The sequence below is a fragment of the Pipistrellus kuhlii genome, unplaced genomic scaffold (genome assembly GCF_014108245.1).
Source record: "Pipistrellus kuhlii isolate mPipKuh1 unplaced genomic scaffold, mPipKuh1.p scaffold_m20_p_1, whole genome shotgun sequence".
Taxonomy (NCBI): Eukaryota; Metazoa; Chordata; class Mammalia; order Chiroptera; family Vespertilionidae; genus Pipistrellus; species Pipistrellus kuhlii.
In genome coordinates, this window is record NW_023425404.1 from 60,868,048 (window position 1) to 60,895,249 (window position 27,202).

A 27,202-nucleotide genomic window follows, 5' to 3' on the forward strand; every position below is an offset into this window, starting at 1 on the left:
AAGGCAGTTGGGGGCCATGAGGCTAGCAAGGGAGCAGTTAGGCAGCAATCAAGCTGGCAGGCAGGCAGGTGGTTAGGAGCCAGCAGTCCCGGATTGTGAGAGGAGTGTCCAACTGCTGGGATGGGGCCCAAACCAGCAGTTGACCTCCCCCGAGGAGTCCTGGATTGGAGAGGGTGCAGATTAGGCTAAGGTACCACCTCCCATGCATGAATTTTGTGCATCAGGCCTCTAGTTTCATATAAAGAGGTGTTTTTTGTTTTGTTTTGTTTTGTTTTAACTAATTACTTTCTATTATTTTCTCTTGAATCTTTTACTTTATCAACAGATGTCAGGCAACTATGAGGTCTTCGGGAATTTATAGAAAGATTCCAAGCTTATCACTTATTCGTCTTCATCTAGATTTGTTTTTAAGTGAAGACACCTTAGGTAAACAGACACTTTCTTTATAAAATACTAGAGGCCGGATGCATATAATTTGTGCAAGTGTAGGCCCTCATAGCTCTGGCTGTCTCACAGGACCACTCCCCACCCACTGGTCATTCCAGAAGGTCTAATTATCATATTGTTTTTTTATTATATAGGATACTAATCAAATCCCAGATTTAGTGGTTAACTTTCTGTTACCTAATTTCTAGCAACAGGTGCCTGTATATTTTATTTAGAAAGTATAAATATTTCTCTTCTTTACATCCAGCGCAGCTAGAAAGTGGTCTGGTTCCTGAGTAGGGAAGAGAGGAGATTGAGAAAATGAAAGAGACATACACAAATACAGAAATAAAGCTGGGACTGGATGGGACCACTGTCCTCTGATGGAGAGACAGGGACTCAGAGCCAATTCTGTGCATTTATTTTATACAGCAATAACCAGGAAGTTTTACTAAAGCCCAAGACAAAGGAGATTATGTGCATTCTTGTGGACTCTTTGCAATCGTCACTTCTGGGTGGGATCGGATAATCACGTTTGTTCCTTGTTGAACTCCCCAAGCTTCACCAATCTTTTGGTAAAACTCTTGTAATTATTACATGCTGGAACTGGTACTCGTCAATTGGTGGCTTAATGTATGGTCCATATAGGAACCATATTTGGCAGGTGTTATGGGTTGTTCAATGTATAGTTTCTATAGGGTACATGGTTAGTCACTCAGGTATTTCCCGGCAGCAGGTTACATCGTACTCCACCCACCAGTTGGGGGAAAAGAGGATCTATCACCTCCCATCTTCCTTTCCCCCCATTTTTTAAGGTATTATATGTGTGTCTTGCCATTGCACCCCCAACCCAATCCCATACATGTCCTCACCTCCAGTGTTTTGCGTCCATTGGTTATGCTTATATACATGCATACAAGTCCTTTGGTTGACCTCTTATCTTTCCCACACCTCCGTAATCTTCCCGCTGTAATTTGAGTCTGTTTGATGCTTTACTGCCTCTGTATCTATCTTTTTGTTCAACAGTTTATAATGTTCTTTATTATCCACAAATTAGTGAGATCATTTGGTATTTTTCTTTCATTGACTGGCTTATTTCACTTAGCATAAGCTCTCCAGTTCCATCCAGGTTGCTGCAAATGGTAAGAATTCCTTCTTTTTTATGGCAGCATAGTATTCCACTGTGTAGATGTGCCATAGTTGTCTGATCCAGTCATTTGCTGACGGTTACCTAGGCTGTTTCCAAATCTTAGCTATTGTAAATTGTGCTGCTATGAACATAGGGTGCATATATCCTTTCTGATTTGTGTTTCTAGTTTCTTAGGAAATATTCCCAGGAATGGGATTAGTGGGTCGAATGGAAGTTCCATTTTCAGTTTTTTGAGGAAACTCCATACTGTTCTCCACACTGGCTGCACCATTCTGCATTCCCACCAGCAGCGCACAAAGGTTCCTTTTTTTTCCACATCACCAGCACTTGTTGTTTATTGATTTGTTAATAATAGACATTCTGACACATCTGAGATGGTACCGCATTGTTTTGATTTGTATCTCTTGGATAATTAATGACTTTGAGCGTGTTTTCATGTGCCTTTTGGCCTTCCTTTTGTCTTCTTTTGAAAAGATTCTATTTAGGTCTGTTGCCCATTTTTTTTTTATTGGATCATTTATTTACCTTTTATTAAGTTGTATAAAAGCTATATATGATAATCCCACAGCTAACATACTCAAAGGGCAAAAACTGAAACAATTTCCCCAAGAACAGGAACAAGACAGGGATGCCCACTCTCATCACTCCTGTTTGACATAGTACTGAAGCATTAGCCATTGTGATTAGACAAGAAGAAGAAATAAATGACTATGTGATTTTTATCCCTCAATTTGTTTATGTGATGTGTCACGTTTATTGATTTTCAGATATTCCATCCTTGCATTCCTGGCATAAATGCTACTTGATCATGTATGATCTTTCTAATATACTGCTGGATCTGATTTACTAGAATTTTGTTGAGGATTTTGGCATCTATGTTCATGAGGGATACTGACCTATAATTCTCTTTCATTGTGTTATCTTTATCTGGTTTTTGTATTAGGGTGATGCTGGCTTCATAGAATGAGCTTGGAAGTGTTCCTTCCTCTTAAACTTTTTGGAATAGTATGAGGAGGATAGGTTTTAGGCCTTCCTTGAATGTTTAGTAAAACTCTCCTGTGAAGCCATCTGGCCCCAGGCTTTTGTTTGCTGTAAGCTGTTTAATGACTGCTTCAATTTATTCCATAGTTATTGGCCTATTGAGATGTTCAGATTCTTCCTGATTGAGTTTTTGAAGGTTGTATTTTTCTAGGAAAATATACATTTCCTCCAGATTGTCTAGTTTATTGGAATAGAGTTGTTCATAGTATTTTTTAACAATCCTTTGTATTTCTGTGGGCTCTGTTGTTATTTCACCTCTTTCATTTCTGATTTTGTTTATTTGGGTCATCTCTCTTTGCTTCTTGGTAAGCCTGGCAGAGGTTCATCAATCTTGTTTATCCTTTAAAAAAAAAATAGCTCTTGGTTTTGTTGATCTTTTGTATTGTTTCTTTGTTCACTATGTCACTTATCTTTGCTCTGATCTTTATTATTTCCTTTCTTCTGCTTACACTAGGCTTTTCTTGTTGCTCTCTTTCTAACTCTGAGTTGTAGGGTTAGTAATTTATTACCATTTTTCCTTGTTTTTTGCAGTAGGCTTGTAGAGCTATGAACTTCCCTTCAAGATTGCTTTCGCAGTGTCTCATAGATTTTGGGTTGTTGTGTTTTCATTGTCATTTGTTGCCATGATGTTTTTTTATTTCTTCCTTGATCTCTCTGGTAACCCAGTTATTGTTTAATAGCATACTGTTTAGCTCCATGTGTTTGATTTTTTTTGGTTGTTTTTAATGCAGTTGATTTCCAGTTTTATGCACTGTGATCTTAGAAGATGCTTGATATGATTTCTATCTTCTTGAATTTGAAGAAACTTTGCCTATGACCAACATATGGTCTATCTTTGAAAATGACCTATGTGCACTTGAGAAGAATGTATATTCTGTGGCTTTGAAGATGTCAATTAATGCTATCTGGTCTAATGAGTTATTTAGGATTGATGTTTCTTTGTTGATTTTTTTGTTTAGAGGATTTGTCCAATAGTGATAGTGGGATATGAAAGTTTCCTACTATGATTGTATTGCTGTCAATCTCTCCCTTGATATCCTCCAGGAGGTTTTTTGTTTGTTTGTTTGTTTTGTTTTTTAATGTATTTGGTACTCCTGTATTGGGTGCATATATGTTTGCCGGGGTTATTTCTTCTTGTTGAATTTCTCCCATTAGTATTATGAAGTAGCCTTTCTTATCTCTTGTAATGTCCTTCACTTTGAGATCTAATTTGTCAGATATAAGTATTGCTACCCCAGCTTTTTTTCATTTTCATTCTCCTGGTAAACCTCTTTTCATCCCTTCACCCTCAGTCTGCATGTGTCTTTTTTTTTCCTGAGGTGGGTTTCTTATAGACAGCAGACATAGGGTCTTGTTTTCTTATCCAATCCATTACTCTATGTCTTTTGATTGGGGCATTTAATCCATTTACATTTGAAGTTATTATTGATAGGTACTCATTTGTCACCATTTTTATTCTTTACCCCTGTGTTCCTTCTTCACTTCCTATTTCTCTTTCTTTCTTCCTTTTTTTTTTTTTTTTTTTTTTTTTTTTCCTGTGAAGCTCTTGATTTCACCTTCAGTTTTGATTGATAGCCTTACTGGGTACAACATTCTTAGATTCAGACCCTTCCTTTGCATGACTTTGTATATTTAATTCCATTCCCTTATGGCATGATGAGTTTCTGTTGAGAAATCAGTCACTAGTCTGATGGGGATTCCTTTGTATGTAACTTTCTGCCTCTCTCTGGCCACTTTTAAGATTCTTACTTTGTCGTTGGTGTTTGCCAATTTAATTATGATATGCCTTGGTGTCGGTCTTTTGGGGTTCATTTTGTTTGGGACTCTGTGAGCTTCTTGGATTTGTGTGAGTTTTTTCTTCCTATTAATATATTAGATAAGTTTTCAGTCATTATTTCTTCAAACAAGTTTTCTATTCTTTGCTCAGTTTCCTCTCCTTCTGGTACCCCTATTCTGCAAATGTTGTTTTGTTTCGTGTTGTCCCAAAATTCTCTTAGGCTCTCCCTTCTGCTTTTTATTTATTTTTCTAGAAGCTGCTCTACTTGGGTATTTTTTCCCACCTTGTCTTCTAGCTCACTGATTCTGTCCTCTGCTTCTTCTAGTCTACTCTTGATGCTTTCTATTCAGTTGTTTACAGCATTGATGTCAGTTTTCATGTCTTCTTGGTTCTTCATTTCCTCTTAGTTCTTATTCATGTTGTCTAATTTGTCTTCCATTCTTTTAAGCCACCTTATGACCATTTCTTTGAATTCTTCCTCTGGCAGGTTGCTTGCTTCCATTTTGTTTACTTCCTTTTCTGGTGATGCCAGCTTTTCTTTCATATTCAGGCTGTTTCTTTGTCTCCCGGTGGTCTCTCTTCTCCAGATGTCTGATTATGTAGTTCTCTCTCTCCTGTGTTGATTTAAAGGCACAAAATACAATGCAACCGGGTACCACACACAAGGCACTTGTCCCAGGGGAAATCTGACCCTTCTGTGGTGGAGTGTAGAGCTCCTCTGAATCCACGTGTTTGTGCCAATTGGGGACCAGTGTTCTCAGGTTTGCAGCTGTTTGGTGGGTGCCGTAGTGGTAGATTTTCAGGCTTCTGATAACATCCACTTTCTTCTTCAAGATGGCATGGTCTCTATATCTGAGCCGGTGGCTGTGGGAGGGAACCCAGCAGCAGTGGGGGCTACCTGGTCAGAGGAACCCTGTCCAGCAGTCCGCCACCTTCTCCTGGAGTATAGCTGTTCCTTAACTCGCCAACAAACTCTCCCTGTGCGACCTTCAGCTGTTCTTTCTATCTGCTCCAGAACAAGGCTCGTGACACATCTGTTTACTCTGTAGCCATTCCCCCCCCTAATTTTTAGAGAGAGAAACATTAGTTAGTTGCTCCACTTATTTATGCATTCATTAGTTGGTTCTTGTATGTGCTCTGAATGGGATAGAACCTTTAACCTTCACACATCTGGACAACACACCTACCAACTTTACTCACTTTTATTTGGTGACTGTTTTCTAGTCTGTGAAAGGCTTTGGAAACTAAAGGCTGTGTTACAAGAAGGAGAGCAGACTTGGAGATCACCTCTCATCTTCTTGAACTGGATCTTTTTGGTTAATGAATCTTTGCTTATTTCAAACTCTGAGATTTTAAATATTGGCCTTTTTTTTTTTTTTTCCTAGGTAGGATGAGCATCATAAATCATGAATTGTGCATGCAGAGAGCTGTCACATGTTCATGATAAAATCCCAGAAACAATATTGAAGTGCTTTCTGGCATGACTGAAAAGATTCAGAGCCCCTAGTGATCCTACTTGCTCTGTGAGGTCTGACTGAGACTAAGTGGGTAAGCATGGGGATTGGTAGTAGGCCTTCATTTCAAAGAGAAAAAGTTCAACATGCAAATACTAACAAGGCACCGCTTAGAAAGAAAAAATCTTATATGAAGTTCACTTAGTGTTAATCAAAGGACTCATTTTTTTAAATCTATTTTTATTTTTTTAAATTCTTTATTGTTGAAAGTATTACATATGTTTCCTTTCTTTCCCCATTGTGAAGGCTTAAAAAAATTTTTTTTTTTTTGGTATTTTTTCAGTTGAATTTATTGGGGTGACATTGGTTAACAAAACCATACAGTTTTCTTTTTATTATTATTATTATTAATTTTTTAAAATAAATCTTTATTGTTCATATTATTACAAATATTCTTCATTATTTTCCCATCCATTGTTCCCCTCCACCAGGTTCCCACCCCACCCTCTGCCCTTTCCCCACTCCCCATTGTCCTCATCCATAGGTGCACAGTTTTTGTTCAGACTCTTCCCGCACTCCCCACTCCCCTTTTCCCTGAGAATCGTCAGTTCACTCCCCTTCCATACCTCTGATTCTATTATATTCACCAGTTAATATTGTTCATCAGGTTTTTTAATTCCCTTGGCTTTTAGTTTCACTTGTTGATAGTTTCGTATTTGTTGATCATAATTTTTATCTATATCTTCTTCCTCTTCCTAAAGAACCCCTTTCAGCAATTTATATAATTCTGGTTTGGCGGTGATGAACTCCTTTAGCTTTTTTATTTTTATTTTTATTTTTTATTTGTGAAGCTCTTTATCTGGCCTTCGATTCTGAGTGATAGCTTTGCTGGGTAGAGTATTTTTGGCTGTAGGATCTTGCTATCCATCATCTTGAATATTTCTTGCCATTCCTGTCTGGCCTGCATAGTTTCTGTTGAGAAATCAACTGACAATCGTATGGGTACTCCTTTATAGGTAACTACCTGCTTTGCTCTTGCTGCTTTTAATATTCTCTCTTTGTCTTTTGCTCTTGGGATTTTAATTATGATGTGTCTTTGTGTGGTACTCTTTGGATTCCTTTTGTTTGAGGTTCTGTGCACTTCTTGGACTTGTAAGTCTAATTCTTTCACCAGGTGGGGAAGTTTTCTGTATTTTTTCAGTATCTTGCTCTCTCTCTTCTTCTAGGACCCCCATAATTCTGATGTTGGTTCGTTTGAAATTGTCCCAGAGTTTTCTTACACTATCTTCAACTTTCTGGATTCTCTTATCTTCTTGCTTCTGTGGAGGAGTGTCCTCTGGCTCTTTGTGTTCCAAATCTTTGACTTGATTCTTGCGATCTTCCATTCTGTTTTTAGGACTCTGTATAATTTTTTTTTTCAGACAATGTATTCTTTATTTCTAGTTGATCCCTTTTCATATCCTCATAGGTCTCATTTATTTTATCGGCCTTTTCTAAGAAACTCTTGAAAAACCTTATAAGCATGGTTTTGAACTCTATATCTAGTCGCTTCGTGTCCTCCTTTTCTTTTGTTTGTGATCTGTTTCCTTGTCTCGGCATTTTCACAACTTCCGAGTTGGTAGGGTGGCTTTGTGTGCTAAGGTGTCCTATATAGTTCAGTGAGTCAGCCTCCCAGTTACCTAAGGTGGACAGTCTTGGTGTAGCCCTTTGTGGGCTGTGTGTGCAGTCTTGTTGTTAAGCCTTGCTTGTTGTTGATATCACTGAGAAGCGTTGATCTCCAAGCCAATTGGCTATGAGGATCAGAAGTGTCTCAGCTAGGAGGGTTTCTGTATTCCACTTGAATGGGGCGGAGTCTCTGGGTGGGACAGACAAGCTTTGTTGAATCCCACACAATTGGTTACAGGCATGCTCACCTCTTTGGTATAGGTGCAGACAAGCTTTAGATTCATGTCTATCACTCCCTAGGAGAGTCCTATTCACTGCGAACTCAAAGCTAGCCACTGGAGGGCTTCTGTGCTCCGCTTGGATGGGGCGGAGTCTCAGGTGGTGCAGACAAACTTTATTTAGCCCCTTCCTACGAGAGTCTGGTTTCTGAGTCCCGCAGTAATGGCCGCTGGCTTCACACACCTCCTAGAGATCTCTGCCCACTGCCTGGCAGTCTGGCCTCTCCCTGTCTGGGGCCATCTATCAGAGCAAAAGGGTGGTTCTGTTTTCCTCCCGAATAAGAAAGCTAGCCGCCATGCATTAGCTGTCAGCCCTCTTCTCGCGCAGGGAGTAAGCCAGTAGGGAACTCAGCCCGCCCTCTCAGCGCTCCACAAGCAAGCCGGCAGTGAAGTCAGGCAGCTGCCTTTTCATGTGCACATTTCTCTGTACCTTCACAGTTCCTGAGATTCAGTGTGCCTTCTCTCTCCTTCCCAGATGGTAGAGCCTCCTCTCAGCCAGCCATCCGGCGCTTCAGGGCGATGTTTCCCCTGTTTTCCAGTTCTAAATTCAAATTTGTTGTGGTAGGCTATGCCACCATCTTTGTTTTTGCCTTGAAGGATTAATTTTAATTGTGGTTATAATACAGGACGGGGGGGACTATTGACCACTAGAAATGAAGGAAGAATTTACCAAAGAGAGAGACATGAGAGAATTGGCAGGCCAGAAAAGCAGAAGACAGAATGATTTTTTTTTTTTTTTTTGACAAGCAAACAGTGAACTACAGCAGATGTTACACCTTGGTCCTTGAGTTGGGCTAAGAAAAAAAAAAAAATTCAGAGCCAAGAAACTCCAGAACAAACAAAAGTTTATTTAGAAAGTCACAGAGGAAGAGGAAGTGAACCATGCAAGAAGTGAGCCAGCTAGGCTGCATGAACTCAGGAAGCAAGTTACAGAAGCAAAGAAGGGCCCTTGGAGCTTAAGAGAAAGAAAGCAAAGATAACTTTCTTAAAGGAAGAAATGGGGAAGGAAAGGCTTGGGTATGCTCTAGCGCAGTGATTCTCAACCTTTCTAATGCCACGACACTTTATTTTATTTATTTATTTATTTATTTATTTATTTATTTATTTATTTATTGGCTTCCAAAGGGGAGGTTAAGGTCAAAAGAAGTTTTGGGTGTGCCCAGATCCTATTCATCAAAATCTGGGTAATCTCCTTATTTTTTGGTACAAGAATTAGCATATCCAGACATGGGTGAGTCAAGGTCTTATTTGTTCCTTATTCCAAGCACATGGATTAAGAAATCAGTACTGATAAGAGGATTCTGCCAGTGACCTTGGGCTCAGCTGATAAGAATTAAAAGAATGTCCATGTGCCTTCTCAGGTGGCTCTCAACATCTTACCCTTTTTCACTAATTAAAATAAAATTTAAACATCAATAATAGGGCTCTAAAATTAAAAACAATTGCAAACAATGCCAATGCAAAAACTAAACCACATATATGTTATTTTCAAAACTTGAATGTCAAGAGCAAAACTCTGGCTATTAAATAATAACAACAATGCCAATGCAAAACAACAAAATGAGAAATCAGAATTATGGACATATTAATATTTTTGGCTACTAAATGAGTCTCTTGTTGCTGGTGTAGATTTACTTGAACTTGCTGCACAAGACTTTGCAGAAGACTGGAAGCTAACAGATGCTAGCATGACCAGGAACATGATTAAAGAAGTAGCTTCCACTTCAGTCTTTAATTTCTTCAGATGACTCCATGTTGGCACCTCAGTCCCTTGCGTAGCCTTCAGTTTTCTTCTCCCACTTTGCTGTCGTCTGGGCAACTCTCAGTCCTTTGGGTGAAGGGACACAGGAGCTTCTCTGAGTCCATTGTAATGCCACGACACTTTAATATAGCTCCTCATGTTGTGGTGATCCCCAATTATAAAATTATTTTCGTTGCTACTTCATAACTGTAATTTTGCTACTATTATGAATCGTTATGTAAATATTTGTGCTTTCCGATGGTCTTAGGCAATGCTGTGAAAGGGTTGTTTGACCCTCAAAGGGGTCAAGACACACAGGTTGAGAACTACTGCTCTAGAGAGAGAGTGCACCTGAGCAAAAAAGGGGACAGGGAAAGGTATGGTTCTGAGAGAGAGAGAGAGAGACAGACTTGGCCCTTCATATCTAGTTTGATCCGAACTCTCTCTAGGGTCAACAGATCCAAAGCATTGTTCATAAGATTTTTTCATGTGGGCCAAAACCTCATTGTTCTGGGGGTTTAATGCTTAAGGGAATTGTCAGACAACGGCTTATATGGGAGTTGTATGATGCTATTCTCTGGCCCCCTTGTTTCTCCTCTAAGGGTGTCTCCCCATGACTAATAAGATGCCAAGGGATGAAAGGTTAGAGGAGAATCTGAACTTCGTGACTAGAGATATAAAAGGCAAGGAGATCTATATGCATGTCGTCGTCGTCGTCTTCTTCTTCTTCTTCTTCTTCTTCTTCTTCTTCTTTTTAAAAATATATTTTTATTGAGGTTTTACAGAGAGGAAGGGAGAGGGATAGAGTGTTAGAAACATCAATGAGAAACATTGATTAGCTGCCTCTTGCACACCCCCTACTGGGGATGTGTCCACAATCAAGGTACATGCCCTTGACCGGAATAGAACCTGGGACCTTTCAGTCTGCAGGCCAAAGCTCTATCCACTGAGTCAAACCGGTTTTGGCTATGCATGTCTTCTTGCATTGAAATCTGATCTGGCAGGAGTTCCCTCTCTCTGAATATGGGTCTCTGAAAAGCCTCTCTGCTTTTCTGATATTCTACTTTTTTTCTTTTCTCCAGTTTATCCCTCACAGAGGATCTGGAAAATCAGACCTCAGAAATGCTATGGTTGTGTTACATGAGCAGGAGAGAGTATCCCACTGTCAGTAAGCATGTGTGTGAGCATAAGTGTTGGTACAGGACACCCGAAATCAGCCTCTATCAGCAGGTCATGCAGTGACTGTGGGCAAACATCTGACTTCTCTGAGCCTTTGAATTGTTTTCTAAGAAAACATTTTATTTCTGAGACATGAATGCGTGAAGAAAGATGATTTCTAAGTTTGCACTCAGTTAAAATAATTTTTTAGTGCTTTCTATTTCTAAAGATCTTCCTCTTAATACTTCCCACAAAGAAAGATTGGATTTCAGTATAAGGTCTATTTCCATAGTTTTCAAAGAGCCAAAGTTGCTTTTGTGGCAGTATTTACCAATTAATTGCCTTCAGTTTAAATAAAAAACATTCATTGACACAAAAAGGAAGAGAAAACTTCTTATTTACCCCCCACTCCTGCCTTCCTGATTTCCTGGCAAAATGCCAGCAAAAGATGAATTTTTATACCAATATGGAATTTGTATATTTTCATATTAAATGAAATCCACAAACTCCTATCTTTTAATTTACAGAAATTAAATGTCTGTAGAATAGACATTTAAAGCTTTAATTCTATAGCTAAGATGGCACAAAAATAAGCATTGCTATTTAATACACTAATTTATTATATGTTGATTTCTAATAATGTCAGCCTGTCTGTGACTACATCATCAATTCAATGAGTAAATGAAACGTTCAGGAATAGTCTTATCAGAGATCCATAAATTAGAGATAAACTGAGGAATAGAGTTCATAGAACTAGAGGCTCTCATTATTAACTTTGGGAACAATTCAATAGAAAGTAATTATTCAGTTAGAAAAGTTCCAGTATATATTTTTCTAAGTTACCAAATGGGTGGTAAATATTGAGAGATACAAAATAATAAAATTCTTGATAAACAAATAGAAATAAGTTACTTGTATTTTCATGACCTATAAAAACATTGATGTTTTAGTGCATAATTCTCCCCATTTTATCTATGCTATGTATATATTTTTATAAAATATAGGAAATTGAAATATATATATGGCTTCTGGTTCTGCTTTTTTTCTTAAAATGCATCTGGGCTCCTATTAAAATTTAGTTTCTTAACATAGATAGTAGTGAACAAAAATATGTTTACTTTGTATTAATTTATTGAGTTTTATACTTAATTTTGTTCATTTTCTGCTTGTATGATATATTTTATATATATGACAAAAAACTTAATAAAAATATGCATCCTATTTATTTCAAGTCTAAAAATCTATATTACTCTGAATGGCTCTATAGTATTTCTTGTTAGGGATATAGCATGGTCCATCAAACAAATTCCCTATTTTGGATATTCATAACATTTACAACTTTTTATATGTATGTATTCTAAAGTAAAAACCCATCTAGACCTGACGGTGTGGCTCAGAGGTGTAACGTGGACCCATGAACCAAGAGGTCATGGTTTGATTCTATTCAGGGCACATGCCTGTGTTGCAGGCTGGATCTCCAGTGGGGGGTATGTACGAGGCAGCCAATTGATGTTTTTAGCTCCCTGATCCTCTCCATCCACTCTCTCTAAAGTCAATAAAAAATATTGAAAAAACAAACAAACGAACAAACGACATCTAGCCCTGCCTGGGTAACTATTGGTGGTAGCATTGTACCTACTACACAGCAAAAGGTCATGGGTTGGGTTCCCAGTCAGGGCACATACCTAGATTGAGGGTTCCACTCCTCAGGCAAACACCTATAGGAGTCATCCAATAGATGTTTCTCTCTCACATCAACGTTAATCTCTCTCTCTCACTTATTCTCTCTTTCTCTCTCTCAAAAATCAATAAAACCTATCCTTAGGTGAGAATTAAAACAACAAAACATCACACTTGCATTTATATTCTTTTAAAAAATAAATTATTATTAATTTCAGAGAGGAAGGAAGAAGAATAGAGAGAGAGAGAAACATCTATGATGAGAGAGAATGATTGATCCTCTGCCTCCTGCATGCCCCCTATTAGGGATTGTACCTGCAACCTGAGCATGTGCCCTTGACCAGAACCAAACCCAGAACCCTTCCGTCCGCGGGCTGACGCTCTATCTACTGAGTTAAACCCGCTAGGGCTGCATTGATATTCTTGTATCATAAGTCTGGTTCACTGGCTAACAGTCTCTGAGATAAACATTTGCATTCTGGAAGTTTACTGGGAAGTGAATAATTACCTATAGATGGGTCCAAAGGGAACCTAAGTGTGGGTCACGCTTAACTGGATACTTTAGTGGAGGCAGTATAATTCCTGCTTTGGGTGCGAGAGGTTCTGGATTCAAATCCCAGACTAGGCCAGCTTTTAAAACTTACTTTTCCTTCTTCAGGAGTTTCTGAGAAAAGTTCTGTTCCCTGCCAAAGTTCTCCTGTGCCAAACTGTTCTGCAAAGGAGAAGTGCACTGAACACTAAGCAGAAGCAGGCTGGTGACTTGTATTGGAGACGAAATTGCCTGGCTTCCTGGGTTCTGGGGGCCTCTTTGCTCCTGGGAGCAGCAGCCCCTGACCCTTCGGGCTTCTGCAGGCAGGGCGGATGTCCCCATCTTGCAGTCCCAGCTGGCTGCCTCTTGGTGACCCTGTGTCTCCAATGCAGATCTGCAGGAAAGCTCCAGTGCTGGGCAGGGACTCTCCCACTGTGCCTGGGGAGGGGACTGCTGTGGTGCCACCTCCGGAGGCGGAGCCGGGACACTTGGGGTTTTCTCAGAGAAACTGGGCTTGGTACTTACTACCCAAGACCCCCTCACCCTGGTCTCCCCTACACACAGCACCCCAGTCCCCTTAGTGTACACACACGCACGCGGATCCCACGCAGATCCAAAGCAGGAGTCAGAACAGCACCTTCGCGTTTTCTAACAGCTCCCCGTTTTCTTACAAAGGAGGAAGAAGCATGTGAGAAACAAAAACTTCTCTTTCTAAGCCCTGCCCTTTTCTGCAACTTTGTCCCCAGACCAAGATGGGTTCAATTTCTGTTCCTCCTCCTGCTTTGAGTCCTAACTTTACCAGGGCGCTTTGGCCTGGGTAGTCCCTTCTTATCGGAGGTAACTGGACAGGAGTTTGAGGGACCAGACTGGGAACTGAGGAACGAAAGTGAAAGATGAGACCGAGGGCCGAAGAACCAGGACAGAGGCTTTATTAGAAGAGAAGACTCCTGCAAGGCTACCTTCCAAAGGGAGAAAGAGTACAGGGAGAAATAGCACATGTGCAAGGGTGAAGACGCCTTTAAAAAAAATTTTTTTTTATTGATTTTTTTTTTTACAGGAAGAGAGAGGGATAGAGAGTTAGAAACATCGAGTGAGAATAATCAACCAACTGCCTCTTGCACATACCCCTCTGGGAACACGCCTGCAACCATGGTACATACCCCTGACCAGAATCAAACCTGGGACCTTTCAGTCCTCAGGCCGACGCTCTATCCACTGAGCAAAAAACGGTTTCTGCTCTTGTTACATTTTGAAACACAAATGGATAAGCACTTAGATGCACTTTAATAAAACTGTAAAACTTTCTATTAAAAAAGAACCTCATTTTCTGTTTCCTCATAACCTCATTGTGCCAAGTTGAAAATAAAACCATTAAAATGAAAGCAACCATTCACCTTTCACCTACTCTGCACTGTCAGCTGTGTAGGCAGGTTGTGGATTTCCCCAAGGTTGCTCAGTGACATCCTCGAGGCAGAGAAGGGACTTGGCTGTGTTCAGAGGCTGGAGGCTGCTCCCGCAATCATTGCCAAACTAAACCCAGAAGCTTATCTATCTGTGTGAGCTGGGCTGGACTGGTGTTTCAGGCCATGGGACAGTTTGTGTGTGAAGGTGACATTGGAGTGGAGTCCCTTGTCTCTGTTGTTAGGCGAGTCATCAGAGAAGGGTTGTGTTGATCAAGCCATCTTGTCCCCAAAGGCTGAGGGAGGTGGCTGCTGCCTCAGTCTCCTGGGACTGCTGAGGCCCTCAGGGTGTTGGAATGGGCCTGGCAGCATCTCCCCTAACGAGTGACTGGCTGATAACATTTTAGAACTCACTTCTCAGTGTCTCCTGAATAAGTGATATATGATTAATTTAAATTCTGTCCCACTCCAAAAGGGTTTGTCTGCCCACAAAGGACAGTGAGGATTGGGCACTCTGCCAGGTGCCAGTAGAGGCCCCACTCTGAGGATTCCATATCCTGTTACCTTTTTGCTCCTAAAAGACACTGGGCTTTGGTGTTTGGCAGAACAAATGTTCTGGTCAGAGACATACCTGCCCTCCCTCTCCAGAGGCTTCAGTAACCCCGAGGCACAAGTACTGAGGGAAAGCTGTTTATGGCAGTGTGCTTGGTCCTCTGCTCACTACCCCCAGCTTTTCTCCTTCTGGCTCAGGATTTGGTTGGGGATGCAGGCAAGCAGGGAGAAGACAGGGGGAAAGTGAAGCTCAAGCAGTACTCTGTCCCAACACAACTGAAAAGCATGGGTAGTTTGTCCTTTTTGGGTTCTCCATGCTGCCCATGTCACCAGAAATGGACAAGACTGGGTCAGCAGGACTGGGATTTGTGGGGTTTTTTTTATTTCTGCAGGAAAGAATTCAAGTCACAAGCCCAACTGATTTTGAGAGTATGTTTATTAAAGATTGGGAAAGTGACACAAAGGACAAGCTTTGGGTAGAAGGGGCAAGATCACAGTAACAGAAGTGACCCTAGACTGGGCTGCCTAAACTCCTAAAGGGAAGACACAGCAACAGATGTGAGCACAGGCTGGGCTGCTACATCCCTGAGAAGTAAAAATCTTGTTATGGCTGATATCTGGCTGGTGGGAAGTAACAAACCATAAGCACTTAAAGGTTCAGAAAAGAACTGTTTTATTCACACTGATGCTGAGTCCCCACCAGAGGTTGAGCCCTGGGGCTGGGTTCCGACTTTCTTTTATACATGTCTAGTAGCCCTGCGCATGAATCCGTGTGCCAGTAGATCGACAATAGCTCGCCGCTTCCCTCCAATAGCTCTTTGCCCACTGCCCTACCTTCTTGTAGCTCCCTCTGCCCCTCCGCCCACCCTCCCTAATAGCTTGGTGCCCTGCTCTGTCCTGTAGCTCTCCCTGACCCGCTTGTTGCTTGATGCCCTACCCTCCTGCTGATTCGTGATCCGGTCATTATGCGTGTACTCTGAGTGACCATTGCATTTTATATCTTTATGATATAGGATAAGCTTCAGGGTACTCAAAGGGTCTTTCCACACAATGGCAGCCTGGGAGGTTGGCTGATTCAAGAAGCAAGCAAGATTACAGAAGCCAAGGGCATGGTTATGGTGGAGCAACTAAGGGGAGAATTAACTGCTATTGGCTTGCCTTCTCAGTCTGAGTGACAGAAGCCAGCAAGCAGGGGCTGTTTTGGATCACTGAAAAGTTAAAGAAGAGGAGGACCTTGGGAGCTTAGGAGGAAGAAAGTAAAATTATGCACCTGAGGAAAAGGAGGCAAGGGTGTGCTCAAGGGAAAGCATTCACTGGGTCCATTGTCTTGAGGATTTTTATGTGTTTTTCTATAGAGAGGAATTTTAGTGGAGGTCAATCAAAATACCGTATTTTTCCATGTATAAAACATTATTTTTAAAAATATATATTTTATTGATTTTTTTTACAGAGAGGAAGGGAGACGTTTCTAAGACATGATTTTTTTTTCTGAAACCGTTAGACTGAAAATCGAGGAGCACCTTATACACGGAAATCAGACAAGGAGAGAGCCTCATGGGTCGGTAGCTGCCCATTCCTTGTCAAACAGCTTCCTCCAGTCACTAGCCTTATTGTTACTGACATCAGCTGATGCTGTGATTGGAAGTGAAGGTGCAGAATGTGCAGATGCAACAGGGACCAGAGTGTTCTGAGCCTATGAAGTTGCCAAAAACTAAAAAAATAAATAAATAAAAATGTGTTCTGTTTTATGTTTAAAATATTGATTTCTTAATTTGGGTTTGGAAAAGTGGGGGTATTTTACACAAGGGGGTGTATTATACATGGAAACATAGAGTACTCATCAGCTTTTTAGGCATATCTTTTAATATGCTTATGTATCAAATGAACTTACAGTGGGGTTTAAGATCATTCTCTCAAAGAGTGATGTCTGATTAATTTAAAATAGGTCCCACTCTCAAATAGCTTGTCTGCCCACAAGAAGAAAGTGAGGATTTGGGCATGCTGCTAGGTGTCAGTAGAAACCCCACTCTATGAACCCCCTATCCTGTTACCTCTCTTTGCCCTAAAAGACATCAACTTTGAATAAGAGACATAGAAAAACATTTTAGAAAAAGGAGAATAACTTTCAAGTTAAGCTGTCAGAACATTTAAAAAACATATGAATATATTTTTCATATATTTTGTCTCTATCTTGGATTTGTTTGGCTCTAATTGTGTTTTTGTTGTTGTTTGTTTTTTGTAGGTTTTTTTTGTTTTGTTATTTATTCCTCTGACTTCATTTGTTCTTGGGTTTTGCACTAATGGCACCACTGGGTCTCTGTTACCTAACTCCCTGAGTAGGATGATTTTAGCTACTCTCTGGTTGGTTAGGTGTCCTTCCCTAACCAAGGACACATGCTTCTAAATGTCCTTGTTAGGCATGATATGTTACAGAAGACCAGAGAAAAACAAAACAACTCTTAGAGAGATGGAATTATACTTTATTATTATTATGCACAGACCGAGAGAAAACTGTATTTCAAATTCTGGGCCCCAACATGAAGGAATTTTCCCTATTAATATTTGTTTTACCTTCTTTGTCTCCCAAATATGGGGTTTTTCCGGTCCCCTTTGCAAGTTCTTAAAGAGCCCTATGTGCTGGGGCTTTGAGACCTCAACCAAAGGCTTGGCCTGGTGCCAGCACTGATAACTTCATCTAGGGAAGGTTTATGGCCCCTCTAAAGTGGGTGTAGTCTTATTTTCCTTATTATTCAAGCAAGCAAGCATTTACAGAAGCCAAAATAGCAGGGTTACACTTTTAAACAGCAATTTTTATATAAGATGGATGCTTCAGATATAGTCTTATGATTTATTAGCTGTCTGTTTATTGTTTGGTCCTTTGTTTAAATATTTTACTCTGTTGTCCTCATTCTACTTGGCAGATAATTTCCCTAGTTTTTTATTAACCTGCTTCACCCACTTCTCTTCCTCCTTAAGTCCTCAGGCCCTTCCAGGGACCAAAACTGCTCCTAAGACAGGCTCTAGAGCACATGCCCAAGCACGTGTACCCCACTGGCAGCTGTTTAAAGGGTTAATCTCTCCAGGAGAGGGTGCTTTGGAACAGGCACCAATGCCTCCAAAGTGAAGGCATATCCCTGGGTTTTTAGGATTTATCAGTAAGCTGGAAGCAGAGCTTTCCTGGGACTCTTGGAAGCTTTCCTACTCTACCTGCCTTGTTTGGCAACCACGACCAAACCCAGTTGTGCTGGTGAGCCCTGAGAGAAACCAGGGGAATTTTCATGGTTAAGGTCCCCAAAGTGAGATCAGAGAATGCATTTTCAGACCAGGAGGGATAATACAAAGACCTTTGGGCCTAGGTGTCAGCCACTGATTTAGAAATTAAGACTATAGAGATGATAAGACACTTATTCTTCTTTCAAAGGGTTCTATCCAATGGAGAGACAATGAGATCAAGTAACCATCTCAGGAGTGATGCTTGTCAGTGGAGATAATCAGTTTTGCAGCTCTGCCACAAGGAACAGAATACTGGGGACTCCTGGTTAGTCTCTTGTGGACAGCTAAGGATGAAGTAAGGAGAAGCCCAGGAAATAAGGCAAGGATAGTTCTGAGGGTTAGTGGCTGGGAGGCTGAGGTCAAGTAAGTGGGTACTAATAGCTGTCACATAACTTTCTCTACAAGTGCTTTCCTGGTTCTGTGAAATCTATGAATAACCTACTTATTGGCATGGCTTCCTTTCATGAAACTAAATTATGTGGGTAAATTGACAGTGCAGGGGAACAGCATTCTGCTGGGAGACCACATTTACTCTGTGGGGTTCTTCTAAGGCAGTTCTTGGAGTTGGCCCATAGACCAGAAACAACATCTTCTGGGTCCAGATCATGTATTTGAACAATGAAACCTTGGTCCTATCATGGGCAAGAGTAAGAACCACAGACATCAGAAAAAGGGCAGCTTTGGAACAAAGGGCCTCGCTTACCACATCAAACATTGCCTCAAGGAACAACTCTTTACTCCACTCCAGTGGGTGAATATTTGACCTAGTCATTGCGAAGACAATTCCCTTGTTTGCCAAGGTCAGGGTTCTTGGCTTCCTTATCTCTGCCAGGATTAATGTTCCTTGGAACTAGTTTCCCCACCCAGTTCATTTGCTCACTATATAATGAGAACCAGAAGCGTCCAGGAACAAAGAGCTGGAAACCATCTTCAGTTGGAGCGACTCTTCCAGATTTTTGTAAGATTCTTACCCCTGGGTAATCTATCGCTATACTTTTTTCATATATACATATTATTTCTAGCCACTTAGCTATTTCAATGAAACAATCCCCCTCACCCCCCCTTTAAAGCCTATGGGCCCAACTTATGAACTAAGAAAAAGTGAACCAGATTCTAAAGTTTAAAATGAAAGTAGATTTCTTTTGGTAGTGTGTGTGTGTGTGTGTGTGTGTGTGTGTGTGTGTGTGTGTAAAGGGGAAATCCTGGGGAAGACATTTGCTGAAGGGCATCTGGATGGTCACAGTGAACAGGCATTAAATGTGGCAGAGCAAGAAAAGAAACAAAAAGAGTGCTTTTAGTCCTTTTCTTCTAATCTTCTCTACTAATTTTTTTTACTTAAAAAAAGTTTTTAAAAAATATATTTCTTATTGATTTTTTTTTTACAGATAGGAAAGGAGAGGGATAAAGAAGGAACATTGATCAGCTGCCTCCTGCACACCCCCTGCTGGGATGTACCTACAACAAAGGTACATACCCTTGACTGTAATCGAACCTGGGATCCTTCAGTCCACAGTTTGATGCTCTATTCACTGAGCCAAACCAGTCAGGTAAAGAAAAGAAAAAAAAAAGTTTTGATTGCTCTTTAAGAGCCAAATGGAATACATCCAAGATCAAAAGAAGGTACACTGGCAGGTTGAAGGGAAGTAGAAGGAAAAGAGATAAAGGGAGGAGTATACATTGGGTGTTAATGCTTTTCGCTTTGAGGGATATTGTCCTAAAATAGGAAGCTACATGTATGGAAATTATAACTACAGTTACTCATCATAGACTTTAAGTTCCATGTGTGTAAAGTTGAACAAATCTCATGAATAAAAAACATTGCCTGTGGATAGAGGAAGAGAATATTCATTCTTGTGAAGATTAAAGGCTGGGTTTGAGACAGATGATAAAGTTAGTCTGAAGAACAGTTGTGATATATTTCACTGACAAAATGCTGACTTTGGAAGGTTGAATATGGAAGGTTATGTGTGAGTGAATTTGACCACCAGATGTGAAGCTCTAAACCCTTGACCTAGGGCAGATTCACTTCAGTAGCACAAATAATCTGTCTCATACTTGTTTTCTCCAAAACTCATTTTACCTCGTTAGGGGAAATTTAGGATTGAATATATGAGTGAGCCAGTTGTGAGTTGGGGAGCAGATATTCTATACTGGTGGCATTTTGTGTACTGGTTGGGCTTTGGTTTCTGGATATTTTAGGTATTTAAGATTATAATAAGCCTGAGCAAAATTTACCTAAATTATTATAGAATTAATGTGCAAATTCTGCAAGTTCAAACCAAAGATTTTCCTTTACCTCTCCAGACTGGGATGGGAGGCCTTTAATCTCTACTAGCAAGTGGCTTTGTAGGATATGAAGCCCTTGTGTGGCATCAGTCCAGGGCCTTATTAGAGGTGGTCTATGGGCTTGATTTATCCATTGAACCTTAAGAAATGATACATCTCAGTGAGATTGAGTCTCAGGTCTTCTTATCATCTATTTCTTTTTCAAGGTGCCTTCAACTATCAACTAAATTTATACAAACTTGTCTCTGTAATTCCACTAGACTTTTGCTAGTTAAACAGAAAAATATTCTCATGCTTAAAGAGAACCATGGAATTTTATATTTCATTTTTAAAAATAAATCTTTATTGTTCAGATTATTAGATTATTATAGGTATTCCCCCCCCCCCCATAGCTCCCCTCCATCCAATTCCCCACCCCACACCCTGCCCTTACCCCCCAGTACTGTCTTCATCCATAGGTGTAAGACTTTTGTCCAATCTCTTCCCACACCCCTCAGATCCCCTTCCCCCTGATAATTTTTTAAATATATATATTTTATTGATTTTTTACAGAGAGGAAGGGAGAGAGATAGAGCTAGAAATGTCGATGAGAGAAAAACATCGACCAGCTGCCTCTTGCACACCCCCTACCGGGGATGTGCCCGCAACCAATGTACATGCCCTTGACCCGAATTGAACCTGGGACCTTTCAGTCCACCGGCCGACACTCTACCACTGAGCCAAACAGGCTTTGGCCCCCCTGATAATTTTCAGTCCACTTCCTTTCTATGTCCATGATAGCATTATATTCACCAGACTTTTTATTCACTTGGTTTTTAGATTCACTTATTGGTAGCTATGTATTTGATGTCCTTTTGTTGTTCATAATTTTTATCTTTACCTTTTTTTTCTTCCTCTTCTTAAAAAATATCCTTCAACATTTCATGTAATCCTGGTTTTGTGGTGATGAACTCCTTTAGCTTTTTCTTGTCTATGAAGCTCTTGGTCTGACCTTCAATTCTGAATGATAGCTTTGCTGGGTAGAGCAATCTCAGTTGTAGGTTCTTGCTATTCATCACTTTGAATATTTCTTGCCACTCCCTTCTGGCCTGCAGAGTTTCTGTGTAGAAGTCAGCTGACATTTGTATAGTTACCATGTAGGTAACTAACTGTTTTTCTCTTGCTGCTTATAAAATTCTCTCTCTGTCTTTTGCCCTTGGCATTTTAATTATGATGTATCTTGGTGTGGTCCTCTTTGGATTCCTCTTGTTGAGGTTCAGTGCGCTTCCTGAACTTGTAAGTCTATTTCTTTCACCAGGTGGGGAAAGTTTTCTGTCATTATTTCTTCTAATAGGTTTTCAATATTTTGCTCTCTCTCTTCTGGCACCCCCAAAATTCAAAAGTTGGTACTCTTAAAGTTGTCCCAGAGGCTCCTTACATTATCTTCATATTTTTGGATCCTTTTTTCTTTTTGTTTTTCTGGTCAGGTGTCTTTTGTTTCCTCGTATTTCAGATCTTTCATTTGATTCTTGGGGTACGGTGATCTACAGTTGAGTTTCTGTAATTCTTTACTTCAGACAGTGTATTCTTAATTTCTGACTGGTCCTTTTCCTTTTTTCCTTTTTCTTCTTCTTCTTCTTCTTTTTTTTTTATTTTTTTTTTTTATTTTTTGCACTCTTATTAAGGTCCTTGAAGGTCTCTTCAAGTTTCTCAGCAGTTTTTAGAAGATTCTTGAGTAACCTTATAAATATGGTTCTGAACTCCATGTTGTCCTGTAGATTGCTTTCCTCCATTGCCCCCTTTCTCAACATGCCTCTGTGTCTCCACATTTTGGCTGCTTCCCTGTGTGGATGGAGTGGCTTTGTGTGGTAGGTGACCCATAGGGGCCAGTAGCTCAGCCTCCCTAATAACCCAAGGTAGACAGTCTTGATACACCCCTTTGTGGGCTGAGTGCAAAGTTTTGGTGTAGTTAAGCCCTGATTGCTGTTGGTACCCTGGGAGAAATTTTCCTCCAGGCCAATTGGCTGTGGGGACCCGCTGTGTTTATAATGAAAGAACTGCTGTGCTGGAGTCATGTTTATGGTGTAGGACTTGTTTCAGTGGGTATTTGGTGCTCACTGAGTCTGCCTCTTGAATGTGTCAGTTATGGATGTGAGGACTTGAAATCTGTGTTTCATACTGACCTCTAGGTACACTGACTTCTGGAACTCCAATGGGGTGCAGGTCAGCACTATCTGAGGTCACCCTGCAGGAGCTATAGGAAGAACTACAGTCCTCTCCTCCCTGCTAGGGATTTGTAGATTATGGAGCAGTCAGAACCAGTTTGGTTTTCAAAATAGCAGGGATAGTAAAGGCCATTTATATGCAAAAGCAGCTGCTTGGAGCTTGGGTGTGTTTGTAGATTGTGCAGGGTGGAGTCCCAGGGCATCACTAGGCTAGGGCCTTGCAAACAGAAATGGCTGCCAGTCAGCTGTCCCACTCCTCTGACCATGTTCCTGTGTCTCACACCCAAGTGTAGCAAACAATCATTTCTGTGCACAGCTCTGCAAGCCAACCACCCTCACTTTCCAACCCAATGGCAGAAAGTCCAGCTTCTCTCCATAGAAGTTTGGGTCTTGTGTGTCTCCCCTTCGGGTTGAAGAAAGCAATGCCTGCCACCAGCCGCTTAAAATGAAATGTCATGTGACAGGCAAGTCAATCTGTATCTCAAGTGAATCATTTGAGGAATTGAAGTGCTGGTCAACTTTGCAAGGAAAAGAAAACAAAACCCTCAAATGCCCAAGCCCTTCGAAGATGGTGATATGCAAGGAAGAGAATTTCAATCAATGTGAAGAGAAAATTTTTCTATAGGAACATAGCATAAATTCTGGTAGCTGAGATATTTCAACTTAAAAAAAAAAAAACAGCCTTCTAATTTTGAAGAAATACTGGTACTCTACACAAAATGAAAGAGGGGAATAATAATATATACAACTTTATGTTATTCAGATTGAAGGAAAAAAGGAAACCAAGAAAAATAGAAATTGCAAAAGTGATCATTACCAATAGTTACTGAGCACTTACTGTGTACCTGGCATTATGATAATCACTTAATATTGATTTTATCATTTATTCCTCATAACATCCCTAAGATGTAGGTAGTATTATTATACTCACTAATGAGGAATAACGCTGAGTGAGGTTAAGTAATTTTCCCAAGATCATGTAGTTAAAGTGGCAGAGCTAGTTCTTTGGGATCACAATATCAAAAGAAGTTCTTATTGAGAATCAATGTGGCAAAGTGGAGGAAGCTTTTGGGACAAGCTCTGACCAAAAAGTATGTGTTGGGATGGTTTGGGGATCAATTCATTTTCTGTTCCAGCTAGAGACTTGAAATACACTTATTGATGGCTACATTGAACTTCTGATGGCAAATATATGTTGATGGCTTATTAAATCAGTTTGTTATTGTGGCAGAGGCTGTGGATTTGCTCTTGCATAAATAATTTAGATCTTCTCTGTAGCCAATTTCTTTTTAAATCATATCTTAGACACCAAAAAGCAGGATGAGAAAAAGTTAGACAGTCCCAGGCAAAATCAGAAGTGCAAGATTAACCATGTAAGATTAGATTTGGGGAAAATAACCAAAGTACATTGTTGTGATGAAGCTATTATTCAAATGCTAAGTGTACCTTCAGAAATTCTATCCATTAGTCTTAGAATGAGGAGTTAATCAAGCATCATTTCTCCCAGTTACTCTTCTTCCCACACTGTTCCCTTCTCTGTCATCCTAAGTCCATATCTCATATCTATACCTGTAGGCACTGAAATGTGACTTAGAGCTTTCTAGCTTTTGTATACAAGCAAAATGTGGCTGTGACTATAGGAGATAGCATTTTAAAGAATGAAGTTATGTTTGAAACTGGTATGCAGATCCCTCATCAGCCATTTCAGTCACCCAGACAGTGTGACCTGCCATCATGAAGCAGCATGTTTGAAAACAAAGGACAGTAGTATCCATATACATCAAACCAGGACTTCAGCTACAATCAGCGCATGGACTGCATATGTAGAAATGGGCCTGTATAACCTGGGGTTGGTGAGGGATTCTCATTTCCATTCTTACCTTATTCCACCCCTGATTAAACTCTGTTGCTAGAGAGAAGCAACTCTGAACATAAATGTTTTGAATATCCTGAATATTTGGGGAGTGGAAAGAGAGAGGCAACAGAAGATGTGGAAAAGCACCGATTTTAGAGTCAGATAGATCTGGGTGTCTTTCTCTACTCAGTCAACAGAAGCAATACTCTGACACTATATGGAAATGCTTTCTTTGTTGTGTCTCTGAAGGTTTTTGTTTTGTGTTTGTGTTGTTTTTAAACTCTATTAAACATGTTTATTTTCCACTGCCAAAAGTGCCAACAAAAGGATTCTGCAAGTAGAGACAACAGAAGACTAGCAACAGCTATTGAGAAGACAGACAAAACATCAAGGATACATGCATAATGATGGAATATATCACCAGGGCCTAGTTTTTGGTTGTGCATAGCAGCAAGGAAAAAAGACAGTCTAAATCCCCTTTTGTGGCAATTGTGCTATTGAGATTTATTTTTTAAAAAAATTTATCAGTCAATTCTATAAGTTATTTTGTTTCATTCATTCGCTCGTTTTGTTTATTAGTTCTATCAACCAATATTTACTATCTTCAGAGAACTTTGGCTGGATACTCTGTGGTTTTTTTGTTGTTTGTGTTTGTTTGTTTGTTTTTTGTTCCATAGGTTTAACAAGATTTCAAAAAAGACTTGATTTAATATCATTAAAAGAATGCCAACTGGGTGAAAAAGGTGAAGGAATTAAGAAGCACAAATGGCCAGTTTTAAAAATAGCCATGGGAATGCCAAGGAAATACAGTCAATAATGTTGTAATAATGTTGTATGGTGTCATATGGGTGCTAGACTTATGTGGTTATCATAAGCTATATATTGTAAATCAGTGTGTACTATACCTGTTGTATAGTATGTCAACGGTAATTAATTTTTTTTAATTTTAAAAACGAATAGACACATGAAAGGAAAGGCTAATCCTAAACATTACTCTCTCCTTTTTCCTACAACTTCTTCAATTCCCAGATGTCAGGAATTAAAACCAGTTCACAAACTTTCATTGGCATATCCTGTATATCCAAACCTTTGGGAATCAGAGTCTCCAGGGAACTGAACACTCTTTAGAAATCACATGAGTAGAGAATTTTCTCAAGTTACAGACAACTCCAGTGTCATTTAGATCTGCCTTTTCACATCCTGGCAATATAGGACACACCTGGGCTTCCACCTGTTCAGTCTCTGCCCTGAGTCATTGTACTGGCTACAGCCCTGTCTCTCTATATAAGAAAAGCTCTTGCTTTCAGAGAAGATCATATTTACAAACATTTTACTCTTTGGGAAGCAATGATGAGAAAAGTTGTGAGCAGAGAGGTGAAGAGGAAAGAGTAGACTATAGAGTTGAGGAAATATCAACTTGCCATTCTCACCACCTCTCTCTGGTGCCCACTTGTTATCTTCCTTTCTCCTTCCCCTTGTTTTCTCTCCAGGCACCTCCAAGGCAGTGATGGCTCTCCAGAAGACCCTTTCATTGCTTCTGCTCCTGTTGGTGACCCTGCTGGGGCTGGGGCTGGTGCAGCCCTCTTATGGCCAGTCCATGTACCAACGATTCCAACGGCAACATGTGGACACTAAACAGAGAGGTGGCACCAGTTCTTACTGCAACAAGATGATGCAAACACAGGGGATGATGAGGCCTACGTGCAAGCAATTCAACACCTTCATCCATGCAGGTATCAAGGCCATTAATAACATCTGTAGGCACTCCAATATCCGGTGCAAGAATGGCAAGATGAACTGCCATAAGGGTGGAATGAGAGTCACAGACTGCAAGCTTACAGGAGGTTCCCCGGGAAACTGCAAATATCAGGGCAGGGGCAGCTTTAGGAGTGTTGTTATCGCCTGTGATGGTAAACCCCTGGTGCCTGTGCACTTTGATGGATAGATGCTACCCTGAAGCAGTTATGGCCCTATGTTGACCTTTTACTTACTCCTTCAATAGCAATGATTAATGCATTTGAGCTATGTCTACTTCTTTTTCTCTATACAATCCATTCTGTTAAGTGCATCTAAGAGAAATGGAGACATAAACGTATAATGGGACTGGGCTTTCTGTAATAAAATTTTCTATAAACTCCTGCTTCCTTTCATAATACTAATCAGCTTAGCTCTCTCAAATTCTATCCTCTAGAATTTCATCAATATATATATGATATTGAATTTCACACATTTTAAGGTATTTCCATCTTAGTTATCTCATTTTAATACCACCGCACCCCTGTGATGTTCATGTTGTTACAAAAGGTGCCCAAAGTTAAAGGATTTGCTGAAGAACATGAAGATAGTGGAAAAGATGAAACAAAAAAAAATCCATTAAAAAAATCAATTTCAATTGGCTATTAATCAGGCTTTTTCCTACTTCATCACAGGGAGTGCTTTAAAAGTAACTGCTTTTTGATATTCTCAAAATTCAGCTGTTGGGGCAAGCATTAAACATTTAGAAATATGAATAGACAAAATGAGAGCTCTGTCTGAATAATTTGGCAGTCTTGTTATGTTTGTATCTAGTAAGGTTAAGAAATTATACAGGAACTTTCTTTTTCTCTTTACAAACTTTTGAATCATAGTAGTAAGTTAGAGTGTTAACAATGTACTAGATCATTAAGACTCATTCTCTCTTCCTGACTCGAAAGATTTTTCATGTTTTCTTTGTAATAAAGAACTCAAACTACA

At 40.0% G+C, this 27,202-nt stretch overlaps 1 protein-coding gene and 1 long non-coding RNA gene across 5 annotated transcripts; one reads left to right on the forward strand and one right to left on the reverse strand.

Annotated features, from left to right (window-relative positions):
- Positions 1-4,501: 4,501 nt before the first annotated feature.
- On the reverse strand, positions 4,502-26,607 carry LOC123652650. The gene is made up of 3 exons (XR_006742098.1): positions 26,502-26,607; positions 21,067-21,071; positions 4,502-4,715 (listed from the first exon to the last, which is right to left on the reverse strand). It is a non-coding gene; the product is annotated as an uncharacterized LOC123652650 (long non-coding RNA).
- LOC118724373 (ribonuclease 4) lies at positions 13,037-27,202 on the forward strand. Of its 4 annotated transcripts, XM_045584022.1 has the most exons (3): positions 13,037-13,095; positions 13,464-13,587; positions 25,960-27,202. In XM_045584022.1, the coding sequence occupies exon 3, from the start codon at positions 25,977-25,979 to the stop codon at positions 26,412-26,414; it is 438 nt and encodes a 145-aa protein (XP_045439978.1). In that variant the 5' UTR covers positions 13,037-13,095; positions 13,464-13,587; positions 25,960-25,976; the 3' UTR covers positions 26,415-27,202. The 4 variants fall into 4 exon arrangements, with proteins under 4 accessions (XP_045439978.1, XP_036303458.1, XP_036303449.1 ...); XM_036447565.2 differs by lacking the exon at positions 13,037-13,095 and having other exon boundaries at positions 13,422-13,587; XM_036447556.2 differs by lacking the exons at positions 13,037-13,095; positions 13,464-13,587 and adding an exon at positions 19,031-19,082.

Excerpts from the sequence above, each read along its gene's own strand:
- LOC118724373 (XM_045584022.1), top strand. The coding sequence starts at position 25,977 with ATGGCTCTCCAGAAGACCCTTTCATTGCTTCTGCTCCTGTTGGTGACC.